At 56.5% G+C, this 14,624-nt stretch overlaps 2 protein-coding genes and 1 long non-coding RNA gene across 4 annotated transcripts; 1 reads left to right on the top strand and 2 right to left on the bottom strand.

Moving 5' to 3' along the window:
• Positions 1-383: 383 nt before the first annotated feature.
• Positions 384-2,676, bottom strand: ZNF296 (zinc finger protein 296). The gene is given in 3 exon segments (XM_021004213.2): positions 384-1,287; positions 1,933-2,149; positions 2,152-2,676. Coding segments are annotated over 3 exon segments (1,512 nt in total). The 5' UTR covers positions 2,593-2,676; the 3' UTR covers positions 384-433.
• An 8-nt stretch (positions 2,677-2,684) lies between these two features.
• On the top strand, positions 2,685-13,576 carry GEMIN7 (gem nuclear organelle associated protein 7). 2 transcript variants are annotated; one of them, XM_078145879.1, is made up of 2 exons: positions 2,685-3,597; positions 4,985-6,019. In XM_078145879.1, exons 1-2 carry the CDS (start codon positions 3,118-3,120, stop codon positions 5,102-5,104), a joined length of 600 nt encoding a protein of 199 aa, XP_078002005.1. In that variant the 5' UTR covers positions 2,685-3,117; the 3' UTR covers positions 5,105-6,019. The 2 variants fall into 2 exon arrangements, with proteins under 2 accessions (XP_078002005.1, XP_020859873.1); XM_021004214.2 differs by lacking the exon at positions 4,985-6,019 and adding an exon at positions 12,915-13,576 and having other exon boundaries at positions 2,807-3,597.
• LOC110220246 (uncharacterized) lies at positions 10,087-12,915 on the bottom strand. Its single transcript, XR_002327816.2, has 2 exons — positions 11,465-12,915; positions 10,087-10,496 (listed from the first exon to the last, which is right to left on the bottom strand). It is a non-coding gene; the product is annotated as an uncharacterized LOC110220246 (long non-coding RNA).
• Positions 13,577-14,624: the final 1,048 nt, after the last annotated feature.

The raw sequence follows: 14,624 nt of genomic DNA, 5'->3' as shown, positions 1-14,624 counted from the left end.
TATATTAGGCTCAGATGAGCCTGGTCACCTGGGTCCCCCAGTCTTTTGTCTGGGGAGAGGCAGAGACGGGGCCTCCTTAATCATGGCCCCATAACATCTAGTGGAGAGCAAGGGGGACCTCTGCCCTGGGGGCCCTTGCAGGCCCAGGCCCCTTCCCTCTTCTCTTGCCCAAGCCTCGCCCACGCCGGAACCGGGCCCACCACTTTCTGTGCCAGCCTGGCCCTGCCCTGGGCAGCAGCGGCAGTGGTGGTGGGAGCTCTTTTTGGCCCTCCCCCCCCCCCAAACCGGTCTGGCCAGCCACTGTTTCTTGGGGGGGGGTGGGAGGAACTGTCCCTATCCCACCTTTCTTCACTAAGTTGCCATAAGAAAGCAAAGAGCCTGTCTATTTCAAAAACTAGAAATGTTTATTACCAAAAAATAAAAACAAGTTGAGTCATGGATGGAGTGGGGGTTGGGGGTCAGCCTCATGCCCAGGCCCGTTTCCCAGCTCCCCATGTTGTCTCTTGAGGTGTTTGTCCAGGGTTGCTCGGAGGCCAAAGGGCACGAAGCAGTGGGGGCACTGGAAAGGGGGTGGGCCAGGGGCTGGACCGTGGGTACGCAGGTGGCGGGTCAGCTTGCTGCTCTGTGCACAGGCATAGGGGCAGAGGGGGCAGGCATAGGGCCTCTCCCCAGTGTGGGAGCGCCGATGGACCGTCAGGTTGCTGCTGTTTCTGAAGACTTTGCCACAGAACTCACAGGTGTCTCCCCTCCGCCGGCCCAGGCTCCCTCGGCCCCCTCCCCCTGCATCCTCCCCGGGGCCAGCTGGCGGAGCCCCAGGAGAGCCAGGTTCTCGACCACCCCCTTCCTCACTGCTGCCGCTGCTAGGCCCTGGGGGTGGGACCAGGTCTGAGGGGGCAGCAGCATAGTCGGCTGGCTCTGGTGGGGCTGGGGCAGAGCCAGGCCCTGCCCGCTGGTGAGTACGCAGGTGGCGGGTCAGCTTGCTGCTCTGGGCACAGGAATAGGGACAACGGGGGCAGTGGTAGGGCCGCTCCCCGGTGTGGGTGCGCCGGTGCACCGTCAGGTTGCTGTGGGAGCGAAAGCCTTTGCCACAGAAGTCACAAGCATGACTCCGGGTCCGGATGGAAGGTGCTGCCGCCGGTGGGGGGGCTTCTCCATCTTCGGCTGGGCTTGGCCGGCTCTGGTAGATGGCTAGGCCGTGGCTCTCCTGGGCATGGCGGAGGAGGGCCCAGGCACCCATGAACCAGCTGCCACAGCTGCTGCAGGAGAAGGCCGAGGGCTCCCGGGAGCCTGGATGAAGAGGCAGGAGCAGACTGTTAATAGAAGTGCTCGTGGGCCCGTCTGCAAAATGGGCTGTTTGCACAGTTCACTGTAACAGTGGCAGGCCCTGATTTCCAATCCTGGTCTAAGCACTGGGTGCCACCAAGGTCTCGGGTCCCAGCTCTTGGAAGGGCGTGTGCCAGAGGACTTGGTGGGCCTTGACTCAACTGACATCCCCGGGTGGGGGCGGGGGGGGGGGGACGGTGCCAAGCCCCGGCCCAGCCAGGGGGTTCCCAAGCCGCTGAGAGGGAGTTTCCAAGAGGAGCTCCCCTTGCCCTGTGTGCATCCACTCCTCCCTCCCTCCCCCGGGCGGCCGTTGGTCCCCTCTTTCAGCCCACCAGGCCGAGAAAACAGGGTAGGGTGGGGTGGGCTGGGGCCGTCCAGGAAGCCGGCCCAGCCCCTCCCCCAGGCCAGCACCTGGCCGACCCAGGGGCCCACGGAGAAGTGAAACCCAGGCAGCCGGGGCGGGACTCGCCGCCGCCCGCCCCCGCCCTCCCTCCCTCTTCCCCACAAGTCCGGGCCACCCAGACACCTCCCCCCCCCCCCCCGCCTTGCGGCCAAGTGTGGGCCAAGGCCGAAAGGGGAAGTCCGGGGCGCGCCCAGCCCCCCACTCACCCGTGTCCCCGTCTGGGTCGGGGCGCCGGCCCCAGGCGGGCCTCTGACAGCGGCCCCGCTTGTGCTCGATGAAGGCCACGATCTGGTTCAGCGGGAAGGTGAGCAGGCAGCGGCCGCACGTCAGCAGGTCGGGGCAGCTCCGGAGGGCTGTGGGGAAGAGGCGCCCGGGGCCGCCGGCCGGGGGGCGCGGAGGGCCCGCGCGCACCCGGAGCCCGGCCGGCCGGGGGGCCACTCGCCGGCTCTGCCCGCGTCGGGGAAATCCGGGGCGGCCCGGGGCGGCACGGACAAGGAGGACGGCGGCGACGACGACGACGACGACGACGACAAGGACGAGGAGGAGGCCGGCGAGGCTGCGGGGCCGCCCCGGCCATCGGGCGCTTGGGGCCGGACGTCGTCCTCGGCCCGGTCCCCGGGCCCCCGGCGGGGCGCGCTGCCCAGCTTCCTCCGGGACGTGGCGCACGCCGGGGCTGGGCCGCCGTCGGGGCCGTCCGGCCGGAGCTGGGGCGGGGGCGGCGCGGACGAGGAGGACGAGGACGACGAGGAGGAAGCCGGCGAGGCCGCGGAGCCGCCCGGGCCATCGGGCTCGTCGAGGGTCCGCGGCTCGGCCTCGTCGGACCGGGGCCCCCGGCGGGGCACGCTGCCCAGCTTCCTCCGGGACATGGGGCACGCCGGAGCTGGACGCGCAGCCGGAGCCGCCGCCGCCACCGCCGCGAGGCCGAGAGAGACGCTGCAGGTGAAGTGACCCGGCCTGGCCACCTGGCGGGGCGGGACGGCCACACGTGGGGGCCGGCGGCGGGCGCCTGCCCCGCCCCCGGGGCGGAGTCAGGGCGGGGCCGAGCCGGCGACCCGCCCCCCCCGTGGGGGACCAGGCGGGCGGCTGCCCGGCGACCAGGGCCATGGGGGAGGGGCCCCCTGTCGGCTCTCAGGCCCCGCCCCCATAGGGCGGAGGCTTCTAGGGGGACCCTTGGCCAGCCCCACGTCCCCTCTGCGCCTCAATTTCCCTTTCTGTAAAGCGGGGCTGAGAGGGACGCCGCTCGCCCGAGGCGGCTGGGAGGTTCAGGTTGCGACTAGGAGCGTTCGTGAAGCGCCTGTGGGCGCCAGGCCCTGGGCTAAGTGACCCCCGCCATCCGGGAGCCTGGGGTGGGCAGGGGAGCCCGCGTCCAGACCACGGGATGCGCACAGGACATGCGGCCGAGGGCGGTAGGGGCTTGGAGGGCGCGCCGCCGGGAGCCAAGCCGGACGGGCACCGGGCGGGCCGAGGGTACAGCGCTCCATAAGGGCGCCGGGCTCTGCCGTCCGCCCGCACTCAAACCCACGCCCTCCGCCCCGGGGCGCGCGGTGCCCGAGGCGCCGGAGTGCGCGCGCGCGCGCACGTTCTCCACTGCCCGCGCGCGTCCCGGCGAGCTTCTCCGCACGGCGCAGGCGCAGGCGCAGGCGCAGGCGCAGGCGCACGCGGGCCGGCGGGCTTCCCCGGACGGCGCAGGCGCACGCGGTTTGGAGCGTCGCGGGAGCGAACGTTCAATCCTGGCTTGGGTTCTGAGCCTTGGTGCGCTCGCCCGCCAGGCCCGTGGCCCGGGACCATGCCCGAGAAGGAGCTGCCCGGCCCCGAGCCCACCGCCAAGAGTCGAATGGCCGGCTATCGGAGAGAAGCGCCGCAGCCCGCCGGTGAGCCCCGGGAGCGGGAGAGAAAGAGGGTGGGGAGGAGGGCTTCACGGAGGTCCTTTCCGACCCCCGGGATTGTCTTCTCCCCCGGAGGGACACTGGGAGAGAGTAGACACGCCCTGCCCCTGGACCGGGAGTTCCTAGAGGGCGGGGTGGGTTTCCTTTTGTTTTTTCCTGAAGTTTTATCGGCCCCTCGCACACAGCAGGTGATTAATTCATGCTTATTGCTTTACCGACTAATCGTGTGCGTCTTCCTTCTCTGAGCCTCAGTTTCCTTATCAAGCAAAGAAAGGGGCCGAGAGATGTTCAGTCTAACTTTGCATGCGTTATGCCGAGCTTGTGTCAGTTAATAAGCATTTATTAAGCGCTGTGTCCTGGACACTGTGCTAAGCCTGGAGATAACAAAGGAAGGCCCCAAAAGAGCCTCTTCCCCGCTTCCCCCAAGCCAGTCCCAGCCTTCCAAAGGAGCTCCCAGTTTAAAGGGGGAGGGAACCAGCAAGCACAAAAATTCAGGGCCCGGATAAACAGGTGCTAAAATGAACAGCCGAGGGGAGGAAAGAGATTTAAGCCAGGGAAAATGCCCGGAGGCCAGAGATAAAGCATCCTTTTCTTGGAGCTGCTGGAATTTATTGAGAAGGGGAGGTGACCTGACGGGGTTAGACCTGAAATTGAAGAAAATTGCCGAAGCTGAGTGGGGGAAGGGAATAAGGGTTTATAGAATGCCTACCATGGAGAGTTCTTTACAAATCTCATTTGATTGTCACAACCACTCTAAAAGGTTGATGTAATTATCACCCCTCATTTTACAGATGAGGAAACTGAGGCAAACAGGGGAAGTGACTTGCCCAGCTAGTAAATGTCTGAGGCTGGATTTGAACTCAGGTCTTCCCACTTCTCGGTCCACAGTGTCATGTAGCAGTCTGCTGATGGAGTGGAGTGGGGAGAGGCCTGGCCCTGGGCCAGATGGAGGGTGGCTTCAAAGTCAGAGAGCCCCAAACGGACTCTTTTAATTAGAGACATTGTGATTTCTGCTGTCTACTTTCTAAGGCTCCTCTTCATTCTGTTGCAAACTGAATTAAGAGAGTGGAAGGGAGCTCTGGGATTGCATTCTGAGGGCTGGACCCCAAATCAGGGCCAGGCGCTTGGCACCCAAGTACCAAGAAGGAAGCAATCCCTGCCAACGGGAAGTTTACTCCAGAAATACAGACTGTAAACCTCTCCAGCACCCCTCACCTTCCTATGCCTTGTGGGACCTTTAGGTACATTTTACTTAGCCTCTCTGCCTCAGTTTACCCTGTCTGCAGCTTTGGATGCTCTCCTCCATGACATCCTCCCCCTTCTGTTCTCCTGCCTCTCTGACTGCTCCATCTCTGTTTCCTGTGGTCCTCAGCAAGGCCATGCCTCCCAGCTGTCCCTCGGGGTTCTGTCCTGGATCCTCTTCCTTCCCTCCAATCCACTTCACTGGCTGAGCTCAGCACCCACGGATTTATTACCATCTCTATGCTGGTGATGCCCAAGTCTGCCTTTCCTAAGCCAACCTCTCTGCTGACCTCCAGTCTAACATCTCCAGCTGCCTTTCAGACATCTTGAACTCAATATGTCCCAAACGGACCTCATGATCTTTCACCCTAACCCCCCCCCATCTTCCCTGTTACTGGACAGGGTACCTCCATCCTGGACTCCCCCCCCCATCAATTTCACCTCTGCAGCATCTCTTGTGGATTTCATCTCCTCCTGCATAGTGTCCTTCTCTCCTCTGAGGCTTCCCCCACCTGGGTCCAGGTCTTCATCACCTCCTGCCTGGATTGCTGCAATAGCCACTGGGGGGGATTTACCTGCCCCAGGTCTCTCCCCACTCCTGTCCATCCTTTATTCTGCCACCAAAGAGATTTTCCTAAAATGCAGGCCTGATCATGTCACCCCCTACTTAGTAAATTCCCTTGACTTTCTGTCGCCTCTGGTATCAAATACAGAATATTCTGGTTGGCATTCAAAGCCCTTCATCACCTGGCCCCCTCCTAACTTTCCAGTCTTCTTACAATTTACTCCCCAAAATATCCTCCTCAATACAAGGACACTGGCCTTTTGACTGTTCCAGGAGCAAGACCCTCCATCTGGGCTCTGGGCATTCTCTCTGGCTGTCCCCCATGCTTGTCCCTTCTCTGCTCTGCCCACTGACCTCCTGGCTTCCTTCAGGTCCCAACTAAAATCCCACTTTCCACAGGAGGCCTTTCCATATTCCCCTTAATCTTATCTCCAGTTTGTCTGGTCTCTCTCCTGTTTGTACACAGCTGTTACTGATGTCTCCTCTCTTAGACTGTGAGCTCCTTGAGGGCAGGGACTGTCTTTTGCCTTCTGTTTTATCCCTAGCACTTAGCACAGTGCCTAGGACATAACAGGGACTTAATAAATGCTTTTTAACAGACTGAATTTGTTTAAAAAAAAAAAAGAGGGGGTGGGGCTGGCCCTGCCTGGGATCCCAACTCTAAACCCATGAAAAGGGTTGGGGGAAGGGGTGAGTGAGATGCAACTTGAGACAATGTTTGTCATTTGTAAATCCTAAAGGAATTGATAAATTCAAGTTTCCACTTACAGATAAAATAAGTAGTTACTTATTTGCTGAGTGTAGGAGGAGGAAAAGGGGGTTCAAGGAGCTCCCCCTTCTGGGCAGGTTTCCTGCATCTGGCTTCTATGAGATGAGAGGTGCCTTCCAGCTGGGGCAGTAGAACCCCAGGTTGGGGGACCAACGTGTAGGCTGGCATGGTTGGAACCTCGAGCATTTGAAGGGGAGTAAGCCGGCATTTACAGAGCAGTTTAAGAGTTGTGTAATAAGAATAACTTTTATATGGCAATTACAACGAGCCAGACACTGTGCTAAGTGCTTTACAGTTATTTTCACATTTTGTCCCACAGCAATCCTTGGGATGTTTGTAGGTGTTGTTATGGCCCCCATTTTACAGATGAGGAAACTGAGGCAGATAGGCGAGATGACTTGCCCAGGGTCACACAACTAGCAAGAGTCTGAGGAAGGACTTGAGCTCACTTCTTTTGATCCCAGGCCCAGTTCTCTATCCACTGAGCCGCCTCTCTAGCTGCTTCCAGTGCAGCCAGCTCCAAATTAGTGCAAGTCATGAATCCCCCTGAAGTGCTTGTAGTGTTTGAATTCACGCTCCATAGCTCCCTTGGGCTGGAACCAGTGACTGTAGTTTACATAATTATAGCTTCCAGTCACAAGAATTTGAATATGTGTGACCGCCTCAAAGGATTCATCATTCATGCTAACGGGAAAACAAGGTGTAACCTGGAACAAAGCTGGAAACTTAGGGTCGGTCAGTTATGATGGTCGTAAAATACAAAATCTCCGTTTGCCATTGAATCCCAGGGGCCATACGGAGCCACTGCATCTTCCTCAGGGAGGGAGTGGCAGCAGGCCCTCTTGGGTTGTAGACGTATTTTGGTCGTTGTGTGGAGGGTGGATGGGAGAAGAGGAGGGACTATTTCAGATAGGCTATTGAAGTAAGCTGGAGGTTAAATGGTGGGGATCGGGGCCACAGGCAAAAGGAATCTTAGTTTGAATCCTATAGAATTCACCACCTCTTGGGGGATCTCACTTCATGAAGTCCTGAACTAGGTGGTCTCCTTCTGGGAGTGGGTATGGATACGGGGGTGGGGGCAGCTTGGAAGGATGAGAGCGCCCTCGACAAAAAATGCCAGCGTTTGGGGGAGGAGGACACTAATGAAATAGAAATATCTCATAGGTATCAAATGGGATTTTTTTTAGAGTTCTATTTATTTTTTAAAATAAACATTTCTTTTTAACATTCTTTTCTTAGAATTCTGAATTCTCTTTCTTCCTCTTGCCCCAGTAATGTGATATCAATTATACATGTGGAATCATGCAAAACATTTCTGTATTAGCCATGTTGGAAAAAAAGGTGAGAAAAATAAAGAAAACCCCAAAAAATCACGCTTCACTCTGGAAAGTGGGATCGTTTTTGTTAAGCGCTTAGCACAGTGCCCGGCACACAGTGGGTGCTTACTAAGTGGTTATTCGTGGTGTGGTGCCTTGGGCCTGGAGCTCAGGAAAGAAGCTTGGACTGGGAGTCATCTGTGATCGCCAGGAGAAGAGAGAGGCCAGGCCCAAACCTGGGGGTCATCTGCAGAACTGGGGAAAGAAGTGAGTGAGGCCAGAGGAAGGTCCTTGGTTTGGTGGGGAAAGGACTTAGCCAAGGACACAGAGGATCTTGAGATTACAAATGGAGGTAATCTACTCAACTGGGGGGGCTATACATGCAGGGCTGAGTGCAGCAGACTTGCCTTGCGGCCTGTGGTGGCCCTTTCACAGTGCCTGGCCCAGCCCACCCGCCACTTCCTTAGGGTCTGGCGATCCAGTCGGCCCTCCCTGAGGATTCTCGATTAGTTGCCTCCTCGGGACTCCTAGTAAATGCTTAATCAATGTGTTTTCGTGCTTTTATCCTAGGATACTGTACCAGGGGGCTGAAAGGGGTCCTGGAGGTCTTCTCATCCATCCCTGTCAGTTTTGTTTTTATTCTTCTGCCTCCAAACCCAAGTCTCTTGGCCCAGTTCAAGTCCATGAACTCTTATTCAGCACCTGGACTCCCTGGGAGCCCCATTTGTCTGGGCTACACGTCAGTCATTTCCCCTCACCGTTTCCTTGATGATCATGGGCTGCATCTAGAGGGATGTACCTCGTGGGGGCTCACGTTAAGTAGTTTCCTGATAAGCTCCCAGGAGCCTTAGGAAGTAAGCATTGTACACCCGCTTTGAGGATGGAGACACCAGGCCCAGAGAGAGGAAGGGGCTTGTCAGTCAGCCCTGTAGTATTTATTGGTGGTGGTATTCAGTCATGTCCGCTTCTCTGTGACCCCATTGGGATTTTTCTTGGCAGAGATACTGGAATTAGTTTACCATTTTACAGATGAGGAAACCGAGGCAAACAGGGTGACGTGACTGGCCCAAGGTCACACAGGTAGTAAGTGGCAGAGGTCACATTTGAACTCGAGCCTTCCTGATTCCATACTGCTTTTAGTGTGTGTGTGTGTGTGTGTGTGTGTGTGTATACATATACATACATACATACATATACACACACACACACACACACACACACACACACACACATATATTTTTTTTTTTAGGCAATTGGGGTTAAGTGACTTGCCCAGTGTCACACAGCTAGTAAATGTCAAGTGCTTGGTCTGAGGCCGGATTTGAACTCAGGTCCTCCTGACTTAAGGGCCGGTGCTCTATCCACTGCACCACCTAGCTGCCCCTGCCTTTAGTATGTATTAAGCACCTACTACGTGTAAGTCCATGATCACACATGTGTGGGACTCTTCTTATACTGTGCCTGCAGCCAATCCTAGAGACTGGATCAGCCCCAAGGATCTTCCCCATTCTGAATACTGGGGTTCTAATAGACGGAGTTTGATATTCTCAAGGTCATAGAATTTAGTTAGCATTGGACAAGACCCTCAGGGCTGAACTAGAGGTGAAACTATTGGTTTAGAAATTCTCAAAGGTATTAGTGCCCGAGCTGGGATTTGAATCCAGATCCCTCTGGCTTCAAATGCAGGGCTTCTTCCTGCTAGGTTCAGGACTGCCCCACCCCTTCCCAGTGGACTCCTTGCCCCCTCCCCCATTGTGACCTTGAGCTCTGGTCCTCCGAAGACACTGAAGCAGATTCCGAGAATTCCTAGACTAGTCAACAGACTGATCCAACACTTCAGGCTGAATTGGGTTCCCTGGTGAAGGGAGGGAGAGAAAAACAAGACATTAGGATTTGCCGTCTTGAGTCCCATGTTGAGCCTTAAACTCTGACTTTTATAACCTCAGGGCCTCAGTTTCCTCATCTGTTAAAAAAAAAAAAAGAGGAGAGAGGGGTGACTAGATGACCTTTTGGTTGGGGGGCCCTGGGGGCTCAGGCCCAGAAGGGAGAGTTCAGATCACCAAGTTCAAACTTCTCATTTTGGGAGAAGGCCTTCACTTGACCTGCTTCTCACAGAAAGGCTTCTCACCTGTATCTAGATCGGAGAAACTCTTTATCCCTTGACCTGGAGCGGAGCTCCCTTTGCAGGCTGGGGCCCTGGGGGCCCGTTCTCATCCCAGCCCGACTGACCAGTGGGCTCCTCCCTTTAGTGCCCAGCCAGCCGCCTCCCTGAGGCGGGCACAGCCCTGGGTTTCTCAAGGGCAGGCCTCTGGGGGCGGTCCTGCCCGCCTGGAGAGTGTTCAAGCAGGGGGAACCGGCAACATCTTCCCCCTGGCGGCAGCTAGCATGCCGACGGGCACTGGACTGGGAGCCCAGTTGGGGAAGGGAAGGGCAGAAGCATTTTTATGGCACCTCCTGTATGCCGGGCACTGTGAGCACTGTGCCAAGCCCTTTTTACAAACATACTTGGATCCTTGTTGCAGCTCTTCGAGGGAGGTTCTGTTATGATCCCCAGTTGAGGAAACTGAGGGAGACAGGTTAAGTGACTTGTCCAGCATCACCCAGTATCTGAGTCTGGATCTGAGCTCATGTTTCCATCAGCTGCCTTGCATTGGGGGGAGGGCCTGGTTTCAAATCCTACCTCACTCTCATTTCCCCATCTGCAAATGAGGATAGCAATGGTGTATACCTCCTGGACTTGTTATGAGGTTCAAGTGAGAGCAGAAATCACTTTCCCAAACTCAGAGATGCCCCCATAGCCTACCTTGCCCCAGTAGCCTTCCATTTGTGGGGTTTTTTTTGAGGTTAAGTGACTCACCGGGGTCACACAGTGTCTGAGTGTCTGAGGCTACACTGGAACCCAGATCCTCCTGATTCCAGAGCTGGTGCTCCATCCACTTCGCTGCCTAGCTGCTGTCTTCAATTTATATTCAGGGCCCTGGCCGTGAGCCTCCTTGAAAGGGAGAGATAGAATGGTGCCTGTGAGCCTCAGGCCTTGAGCCGCTGTCAGCAGCCCTTTACATTCCTAGAGGGGTCTAAAGATCTGTCTTTTTCCGGCCATACTTGAAATTTTAAATTTGATACTTTGGTCTTCAGTCCTGGGGCCCAGAACTGCACATGGTGCTCCCCCTGTGGCCTACCCAGAGCAGAGGACATTGTGGCTGTCATATTACACTGCTCCCTCTGAGCTTGCAGGCCACTAGAAACACCAGATCTTTTTTCTCTCCCCTCTCTTCCTCCACCTTCTCATCTCCCAGTTTCTCTTTTTTCCCTTCTCCTCCCCTCCCTTCGTTTACTCCTCCCTCCCTTCTTATCTTATCCTGGAACTTCACTGGCCACTCCCAGGCCCAAACCTACTGCTGATTCAGACAGACTTTCCCCTGCTGTTTCTGAGCCAGGCTGGTTCTCCCATCCTTAGGCAGCCTAGTGGGATACCTGACTCTCTTCCCCCTGTAGTTAGTGTAAGCTATCTGGTCCTTCATCCAGATCAGGGTTAGAAGTCTACAGCAAGCAGAGATCCTCGGGACACTCCATGAGAGTCCTTCTGGTATTATGCTGATAGGGATGGGTACTAGAGCAATCATTTCTTAAAGAACCCCTGGATGAGGAAGCTCCATCGACCAGTGTAGCTTGGCAGCCCTCTCTGCTCAGGGCCCTAACTTACTTAGGTGCTTATTTATTAAGCACCTGCTAAGTGCTGGGCTCTGCCCTCAGGGGACTCCCAGTCTAATGGGGGGCATCACCTGCAAACCAACAGGTATGAGTGAGCTCTAAGTAGGATAACTTGGAGATTCCAACTAAGTGGAATCAGGTTAAGTGACTTATTTAGGGCCACCCCTCCAGTAGGTATCCTGGGTTTTTCTGGCTGGGAGGCCAGCTCACTGTGCCCTGCTGGCCCTCAAAGGTCCTGGGGTCCCATACCCAGAGCAGAAAGGGACTTCAGATGCCATCTGAGGGCTTCTTTTATCGGTAAGGAAAGCCTTCACCCCCATGACCGTTTGGGCCCTCCTTCCAGGGGAGGACCAGAGGAGCTTCACTAACAGCGCAGTCGCTGGTCACAAAGGGGAGTGAGCTGAATCTGCCTTGGCCACTGCTGCTTCCTCTTCCTTCTGGCTGTCCTTTAATTACACATTCCAGGAATCCTCCTCCTCAGAAATCCCCGGGGCTTGGAGCCCCCGGGGCCAAATCCAGCAGAAGCCCTGGAAGGATGCCAGAGTGTTCTTCCCTCCCTATAATGCTGTCCAGTAGAAGTTGTTCTTCTGGGCCTGCTCTCTCTCTGTTCATACGGGGCTTCCCAGTTTTGTCTGAAATTGTTTCTTCCTTTTCTATGGGGAAGGGAAACAAGCATTTATTAAGAACCTGCCATATGCCAGGCATTGGGCAAGCTCTTCACAACTATTAACTCATTTGATCTTCACATCAACCCTGAGAGATAATAAACCCTGTTTATTATCCCCATTTTATAGTTGAAGAGACTGAGGCAAACAGAGGTAAAGTCATTTAACCCAGGGCCACACAGCTGTCTGAGGCTGGATTTGCACCCGTCTTCCTGACTCCGGACTCACTGCACCACCTAGGTGCCAGTCGTGGCATAATTTTTCCTACCAATCCATCTAGCCATTTCTCCTTAAGTGGGCACCTGCCCCCATTCCCTTAGTTTCCTGTTTTTTTGGCCACTACTAGAAGAGGTGCTGTATGTATTTTTTGTGCTTGTGGGATGGGTCCTCTTCCTCCTGCCTTCATCTCTTTGGGGTGTGGGCCCCGATATGTCACTGGGTATAAAGCCTTTGCTTCAGTTACTTATGGGCGACAGTTCTGAATGGTTTGCATTTTGTATGCCTGACGGAGTCTCCCTTAGACAATGTAAGTTCCAAGGAACCTCTTCACTCTTGCCCATCTCCCCGACACCTGGAACTTAGGAGGAATTTCCCGAACTTGTTGGCTAACTACAGATCACACCATGGAACCTTGGAGTTTGTGGTCCATCAAGGGGAGGGGGCTGGGGAACAAGCTTTTATGAAGTGCCTCCTGGGTGGGGGGGGCATTGTGCTAAGGACTTCACAAATAGAATTCTGGCAGAGAATTTCAGACCTGAGAGAGAGCCTAGAGAAGCCTTGGTCCAGGCGCCCCGTGCCGCCCCCCCTCCCCCCCCCGGTGCCCAGAGAGGCAGTGAGGGCTAGAAGGGGCTCGCCCAGGATCACCAGCAGTCAGCAGCCCAGGCCTCAGTTTTCTTCCGGGCTCCTTTCACCCATCACTAGACTGGTCCAAGCTCTCTCATGTGGAGAGGGGCTCTCCGCTGAGCCGAGGTGAAGGGTGTATAACAACCTGGCATTTCCCCTCCCTGACATCTCTTTCTTCTTCCCCCTCCCAGGCGAAGACAGGCAGATCCCAATTCCTGTCCCGGTGATCCGCCTTCCCCGGGGTCCAGATGGCACCAGCCGGGGTTTCAGTGCTGCCCGGGGCCGGGACGGGGCTGGCTCTGCCGAGGAGGTGGCTGAGCAGCAGGCCCGGGCTGCCCTGCGGGAGCGCTACCTCCGAAGCATCCTCGCCATGGTGGGGCGACCGGTGCACTTTACCCTGCACGAGCGCGTCCAAGTGGACGCCCACTTCGGGGCTACCGACCTCGATGTGGCCAACTTCCACGTGTCCCAGTTGCAGACGCCCCTTGGGGTGCAGGGCGAGGCCCTGCTCCGCTGTGCTGACATCATCTCCTACTCCTTCCAGCTGTGAGCCCTCCCTCTCCAGGCAGCCCCCAGGACTTGGACAGCCAGCCTAGCCTAGGACTGGGGAGGGAGTGGCCCAACCCAAAGCGCAGGGACAGCAGCGCCCCCGTGGCCCGTGGCTCAGATACTGGTGGGGACCAGCGGGGAGCCTTGTCCAGCTGGTGCGAAAAGGATGCTGTGACTGGACTGAGCGCTCGGGAGAGCGAGCTGGGATCCATCTACCTTCCCAGGCCAGCCACAAACGTTCGGGGTCCTGGACTTCACCGAGGGTCATCTGGGGAGGGCACCACCAATAAACCCCTCCCTAGCCGCTCGTGGAAACTGCCTGATTCTTTGCAGGGTCACCACGGATCTCATTGTTTCCCCCAAGAATGGGAAGGCAGCAATCCTATTCACTCATTCAGTAAACATTTATCAAGCGCCTAGTATGTGCCCAGCCACTGGGCTAAGCGCTGGAAGAAGGGAAGGGAAGAGAGATCAGGGCGGGCTTCTAGGAGGAGGGGGTCTGGAGGAGCTGGGTGGGAGGCGGGGGACGATAGACCTCTGAGGATGTCTTCAGGAAGAGGAAAGCGGTGCAGCGCAATCAGAGGCACTGCGGGGTGGGTGGGGGCGGAGAGCATGGTGTGATGTGGCTTTAAGGAAGCAGATCTACGGCGGCCTGTCGGGAATCGCACGTCCCTCCAAGCCGCCCTTTTTCTTTTCAATAACTACCCGAGACTGCCTCGATTCCTCAAGGTAAGAACGACTGCCCTTGAGGACCGATGATTTTTTTTTTTAAGTCTTTTATCTGCGAGGTGGGCTGGGCGTCGCTGGCGAAAAGCTTGGCACCCGTGGGGGCGGGGCTCGTGCCTCCTCTCGCACGTGCCTGTTCGCTCCATCACTTTCGCCATTTTTCTGCCCTCGTGTTTACCCGGTATGAAGGTCCCCAGCTTCCGCCGTCTCCAATCGAAGTCAATCTGCTCCACGGTCGCGTCAAAAGGCCAGCCAGCCCTGAATGCAGCGCTTGTTGTGAAGAGTGAGCACGAAATGGGGCGGGGCTCACCGTTTCAACGCCGAAGGGATCCTCCGGCCGCCGATCTATCCATCCGACCTCGCATATTCGACACGGTTTTCCCTTTTTTCCCTTCCAGGACCCCCCCTTTCCACTTCTCATGTATTTGAGTACTCCTGAGCACCTTCCCTCTCTCTGGACATTTTAAAATTAAGCCTTAACAAAGGCTGACTTGTTCCCGTCACTTGAAAGTGAGAATTCGGATGCTGTAGATGCAGAGAAACGGGAAGGGAGGTGTGGGAGGACCCTGACAGCGGCCATCTGTCTGCCTGTCCGATTCCGCACATTCGTAGATGTTTTTCCTCTT

Source organism: Phascolarctos cinereus, unplaced genomic scaffold, assembly GCF_003287225.1.
Source record: "Phascolarctos cinereus isolate Bilbo 61053 unplaced genomic scaffold, phaCin_HiC Scaffold_726;HRSCAF=1367, whole genome shotgun sequence".
In the NCBI taxonomy this organism is placed as follows: domain Eukaryota; kingdom Metazoa; phylum Chordata; class Mammalia; order Diprotodontia; family Phascolarctidae; genus Phascolarctos; species Phascolarctos cinereus.
This window is presented reverse-complemented; position numbering and strand designations above follow the sequence as displayed.